Genomic DNA, 6,433 nt, shown 5'->3' with positions numbered 1-6,433 from the left:
ATGAGCAGTGAGTGTCTGTTACCTTACTACACGGCCTGCAGCTACCGTTCCACGGGCGTGTTCAATACCTCCATGGGGGATCTGCAGCGACAACTGCACAAGGGAGGAGAGTATGATATTTTCAAGCATGCACCAATGTTTGAGAGTGACTTTATCCAGGTCAGCAAGAAAGGAGACATGATTGATATACACAACCGCGTCCGGATGGTGACCGTGGGTATTGCATCCACCAGCCCCATCCTCCTGCTACCGGACGTCATGCTGCTGGCCCGACCAATGAAAGCCTGTGATGAGCATGCCAGACACGCCCGGCCCACCAAGGGGAGAGGTCGCAAGCCCTCGAAGACCCTAGAACTCACCAGGCTGCTGCCCTTGAGGTTTGTCAAGATCTCCATCCACAATCGTGAGAAACAGCAGCTGCGCCTGAAGCTGGCTACTGGCCGGACCTTTTACCTGCAGCTGTGCCCCACTCCAGATGCACGAGAAGACCTATTTTGCTATTGGGAAAAACTTGTCTATCTCCTGAAATCACCCGTGGAGAGTTGCAGCAGCACCCCAACACAGGCTGGAGGTGCGACGACCATAGCGGGTGACAAAAGCCTGGTGGTAAGCATGAGACTCACGGTAATGGGGGAGGGTGCTTTGGGAGAGCAGCTCAAAGCTGGTCCCACAAAGCCTTTGGTGCTCTCTGAAGCTCACCTGGGAAATGCATTCCACTTTTATTTTTTATTTTAATTTTTTATTCCTTTAAGTATACTTTATTATGTTGTTACAGTTGTCCCAAATTCTTTTCACTTTGCTCCCCTGTTCTCAATAACCCTCTTCCCTCCACCAATCCCACCCCCCTTAGTTCATGTCCATGGGTCGTGCATATAAGTTCTTTGGCTTCACCATTTCCTATATTATTCTTAACTTCCCCCTATTTTGTACCAACCAATTATGCTTCTTAATCCCTGTACCAGTTCCCCATTTCCCCCTCTTCCTGCTCTTCCCTCTCCCAGGCGATAACCCTGCAAGTGATCCCCACACCTATGATTCTGTTCCTATTCTGGTTTGTTTAGTTGGATTTTGTTGTCATTTTTTAGATTCAGTTGTTGATAGTTGTGAGTTTGTTGTCAAATTAGTGTTCATAGTGTTGATCTTCTTTTACTTAAATAAGTCCCTTTAACATTTTATATAATAATGGCTTGGTGATGATGAACTCCTTTAGCTTTACCCTGTCTGGGAAGCACTTTATCTGCCCTTCCATTTTAAATGATAGTTTTGCTGGATAGAGAAGTCTTGGTTGTAGGTTCTTGCTTTTCATCACATTGAATACTTCTTGCCAGTCCCTTCTTGCCTGCAAAGTTTCTTTTGAGAAATCAGCTGATAGTCTTATAGGCACCCCTTTGTAGGTAATGCTTTTCTTTTCTCTTGCTGCTTTAAAAAAAAAAAATTCTTTTAACAAGGTTACTTTGTTTTATTTTATTTATCTGTTTTTAGAGAGAGGGGAAAGGAGAAAGAGAGGGAGAGAAACATCAATGTGTGGTTGCCTCTCATGCGCCCTCAATTGGGGACCTGGCGTGCAACCTAGTCATGTGCCCTGACTAGGAATTGAACCAGCGACACTTGGTTTGCAGGCCGAGGCTCTATCTCCTGAGCCACAGCAGCCAGGGCCTCTCTTGCTGCTTTTAAGAGTCTCTCTTTATCTTGAACTTTTGGCATTTTAATGATGATGGGTCTTGGTGTGGTCCTCTTTGGGTCTAGCTTGTTTGGGACTCTCTGTGCTCCCTGGACTTGGATGTCTATTTCCTTTTCCAAATTTGGGAAGGTTTCCTTCATTATTTTTCACATAAGCTTTCAATTTCTTGCTCTTCCTCTTATCCTTCTGGCACCCCTATGATTTGGATGTTGGCATATTTAAAGTTATCCCAGAGGTTCCTAAGCCTCTCCTCATTTTTTTCAATTCTTGTTTCCTCATTTTGTATGGTTGACTGTTTTTTTTCTTCCTTATGTTCCAGATCATTGATTTGAACTTCAGTTTCCTTCTCTTCACCATTGGTTTTGTGTGGATTTTCCTTTGTTTCATTTAGCATAGCCTTCACTTCTTCCCTTATGTGTTTGCCACACTTAAGCATATCTGTCAAGCCTGTGAGCATCTTTATCACCAGTGTTTTGTACTCTTCATCTGTTTGGTTGGCTATCTCCTCATTGCTTAGTTCTCCCACTGGAACCTTGATCTGTTCCCTCTTTTGGGCCATACTCAGTCTGTTTATCTTGACAGGCTCCTGTGTTTGTTTGCCTCTGTGTCTTAGGTAGAGCTGTTGCACCTGTTATGTTGTAAGGGGCAGAGCCTTAGGGATTCATCAGTACAGGGTGACCTGTTTCACCACCTTATGCTGTATGTGGGGGAGGTGCTCTATGTGGGGGAGGGATCTGAGAGGGAACAATGCCACTTGGTCAGCACTCGCCCCTCTTCCAGGTACTTTTTCCACTTCCGTATGGCCTAGCACCTCTCTAGCTGTTGCCCTGGCTGTCATTCCCAGAGTGGGTGGGTCTGTGGACATTCTAGGACTGTGGAGGCCCTTTAAACAAATGGACTCTGCTGAGAGACCAGCAGTTTCTTCCTCTGCCCCACCCCCCACTGGTTTGCACAGTCAGAAGTAATGAGGCTTTATTTTCCCCAGCGCTGGAACTGTGAGCTATGTGGTCTGGTCTGGTGCTGAAAGTGCTTCCCAGGTGTTTCTCTCGATTTTTAAAAATGTTTGACTGCGCTTTTGCCAGCCTGTTGCTGCTGCCACTGCTGCCACCACCACACCGCATCCTTTCCACCCCGGCTCCACCCCTCCTACCTGTCTGGATGAATATTTCTTCTTTATATCTTTGTTTGTTGGACTTTTATGCAGCTCGATTTTCTGGAACTTCCGATTGTCTCTAGTTTTGAGGTAGCTCTATTCCTTCTTAGTTGTGGAGGGAGATGCGGCATGTCTGCCTAGGCCTCCATCTTGGCTGGAAGCCTGCATTCCATTTTTAAAATGCTGAGGGCCACCATGATGGCACTTATCACACTGGGGAGATTCCAGGTGCTTCTGCCAACTCTCTCACAAGGTCGAACCTCAGAGAGACCTTGACTATCAGCTGCTCTTGTCTCAGATCCAGGATCATCATCCCTTCTACAGCATCCTAACTGCCTAATCCCTTCCTGAACACCCACCTCAGCCCAGGTGGTCTCCTCCTTCCTCTGTCTCCTTGTGACTACCATTGCTGATTAAAATCAGTAAAACCCACCTGTGCATCTGCACATGCACAATTTCTTTTAACAGCCACTGAAATGTAAAACATGTGAAACCCCTGACCCCCGCAATCCCACTTGTAAGAATCTGTTCTACAGAGAGATAAGCACTAGTGTGCAAAATAAAAGTGTATAAAGATTGGGAATTTTATCAGGGCTTTCCCTGGCATGGGCACTGTTCAAGCAAAACCGAGTGACTGTTTGACAGGGGTGCTGTAGATAGGACACTACATCCCATGGGATCATTATGCTTAGATGTAATGATTTCAAAGATTCTTCTAATTAGAAACTCTGGAGTTGCTCAGCTCCAGGATGAGAGAGAGCAGACTGCTGTGTTCTCATTTTGTCATCTCTGTGTCACCTGTTTCTCCCTGGCTTGGAACAGCTCTCAGAACTCCATGGAGAAGGGGATCAGAGTAACGTAAGCCTTCACAAGCTTTGTGATGTGTCCAGAGCCACTTCTTCTGGTTATGCTGGGGGAGAGAGAATGCCCAGTTCAACTCCCATCAGGAAAACTCCAGGGACTGCTGCAGGAGCAACGAGAGGGGCAGCCACAGGCCTGGCAGTAGCAGGAACAGCTACAAGCCCTACAGCAAACGTGGCAGCAGCAGGGGCAGGAACAAGCCCTACAGCAAGTATGGCAGTAGCAGGCGTGGGAACAAACCGTACAGCAAACGTGGCAGTAGCAGGAACAGCTACAAGCCATAGAGCCAGCGTGGCAGCAGCAGGGGCAGGAACAAGCCCTACAGCAAGTATGGCAGTAGCAGGCGTGGGAACAAACTGTACAGCAAACGTGGCAGTAGCAGGAACAGCTACAAGCCATAGAGCCAGCGTGGCAGCAGCAGGGGCAGGAACAAGCCCTACAGCAAGCATGGCGGTAGCAGGCGTGGGAACAAACCGTACAGCAAACATGATAGTAGCAGGAGCGGGAGCAAGCCCTACAGCAAGCATGGCAGTAGCAGGCGTGGGAACAAACCGTACAGCAAACATGATAGTAGCAGGAGCGGGAGCAAGCCCTACAGCAAGCATGGCAGTAGCAGGCGTGGGAACAAACCGTACAGCAAACGTGGCAGTAGCAGGAACAGCTAAAAGCCATAGAGCCAGCGTGGCAGCAGCAGGAGCAGGAACAAGCCCTACAGCAAGCATGGCAGTAGCAGGCGTGGGAACAAACCGTACAGCAAACATGATAGTAGCAGGAGCGGGAGCAAGCCCTACAGCAAGCATGGCAGTAGCAGGCGTGGGAACAAACCGTACAGCAAACATGATAGTAGCAGGAGCGGGAGCAAGCCCTACAGCAAGCATGGCAGTAGCAGGCGTGGGAACAAACCGTACAGCAAACATGATAGTAGCAGGAGCGGGAGCAAGCCCTACAGCAAGCATGGCAGTAGCAGGAGCAGGAACAAGTCCTACAGCTGGTGGTTTGGGCATAGCAGCAACCAAGAATGTGGGTGCAGGCCAGGTAGGCTTGGCCCTGGTTGGAGCCACCGCCAAGGGTCCAGGAGAAAGCGGACCCAGCAAGGCCATGGCAGGTGCTACAAACATATCCTCAGAGGGTACAAATGTAGTCTTGGTGGGTGCTGCCAGCTCATCCTCCTTAGGTACTTCTGCTGTGACGGCGGGGGCTTCCAGTGTCTCCCCAGAGAGCAGCACCAGCATCACATTTGCAGGCACAGTGACAACCAAAAATCCTGCCACAGAAACCACTAAAGGCCCAGTAATAGGTCCCCTTGTCTCAACCCTGAAGAGTGAAGGCTACATGAGTGAACGGGATGGAAGCCATAAGGTCTCCCAGCCTGGAGCTGAAGCTCGGAAGGGAAAAAAAGAAAAGAGAGAAAAGAAGGACCGAAGTTCCATGAGGAAAAGTTCCCATCACCGCAGGACAGGAGGGAGCAAGTCAGCCCGGAAATCATCCTCCCACCGGTCATCAACTGGCCATAAAAGCACGAGAGATGACAAAAAAGAAAAAGGGCAGAGCAGTGGAAAGGGCAGAGGACACAGCTCTCATAAGAGTGCCAGCCACAGCTCCGCCACGAAGGAGTCGAGGACAGCTCACAAACTCGGGAAGAACAGATCTAGCAGTTCAGGTACTTTAAGTAAGAAATCCAGTAGGATTTGCTCTTTCTTCAGGATCTTCAGAATTACTCGTGGTTCCAAGACTGAGGTCTCATCACACGACAAGGAGATGGACTTCATCGCTAAGAAGGTAGGGAAGCACAACATAGAGGCCAAGGTAGAGAAAACCCCGGGTGGCCAGGACCTGGAGATCTGTGGCACCGTGACATCGGAGATGATGGAGACAATCTTCATAGAAACCAAACCTGTTTAAATAGGAACCAGGGCAGGAAGCTGCAGTGGAGACCCAGCCTCATGGAGGTATGCCTAGACACAATGCCAGCTTTCTTTAATAAAGGAAACCATATAACTCCAAAAGAAATGCTTCTTTTGCTTGACTTTCTATGTCCCCTGTCCTGGTAGTGACTTCACAGTGATGTGAACTGTGCGAAAGCCTGAGACCCCAGCCTCCATTCATACAGAACCCACCCCCCACCCAAGCCCAGTGTGATTATCCTGCCTTGCCCCCATCCTCTTCTGCCTTTGGTCTACTCAAGACCATGGCCCCAAGTCACAGACTATGGGCCGGGAAGCACCACCGCCACGAAGTCCCCATCCCCTTCTTTCTCTTCTCCTGAACATGCACATCCAGTCCAGTCCATAACTAAGTGAAGACAGGACTCATGTCTCCTAGGGGAATAATTAGGGGAGAAAAGAGGGGGTCCAGCAGCACTTGTAGGCAATCAGAATAGTGAAGTTTATCATCTAGGTCAGGAATTGGTAGCCTGAGGGCCAAATCTTGCCAATTGCCTGGTCTTGTAAATAAAGTTTTATTGGAACATAGCCATAGCCATTCATGTATTTATTGTCTATGTCTACTTTCACATGAAAAAAACAAATTTGAGTTGTTGCAACAGAAACTGTATTGTCTGCAAAGTCTAATATATTTACCACTTAGCACTTAGCAGAAAAGGCTTGCCCTCCATGGATCTAACCTTAACAATTCTTCTTCCTGTTGGGTATATACTGTGGAGAAACTCTCACATATGCTTCCCAAGTGACAACTAGGAAATTTTTAATAAAAAATTTGTAATAGCAAAACCCCAACTG

The 6,433-nt window shown here is 48.2% G+C and overlaps 1 protein-coding gene across 1 annotated transcript; it reads left to right on the top strand.

Moving 5' to 3' along the window:
* GARIN3 (golgi associated RAB2 interactor family member 3) lies at window positions 1-5,622 on the top strand. Its single transcript, XM_090289665.1, has 3 exons — window positions 1-606; window positions 3,657-3,906; window positions 4,684-5,622. The coding sequence occupies exons 1-3, from the start codon at window positions 1-3 to the stop codon at window positions 5,595-5,597; spliced, it is 1,770 nt and encodes a 589-aa protein (XP_090145791.1). The 3' UTR covers window positions 5,598-5,622.
* Window positions 5,623-6,433: the final 811 nt, after the last annotated feature.

Source organism: Furipterus horrens, unplaced genomic scaffold, assembly GCF_987537825.1.
Source record: "Furipterus horrens unplaced genomic scaffold, mFurHor1.1.pri manual_scaffold_10, whole genome shotgun sequence".
NCBI classification, from domain to species: domain Eukaryota; kingdom Metazoa; phylum Chordata; class Mammalia; order Chiroptera; family Furipteridae; genus Furipterus; species Furipterus horrens.
Note: the sequence above shows the minus strand (reverse complement) of the source record. Positions and strands in the feature narration are given on the sequence as shown.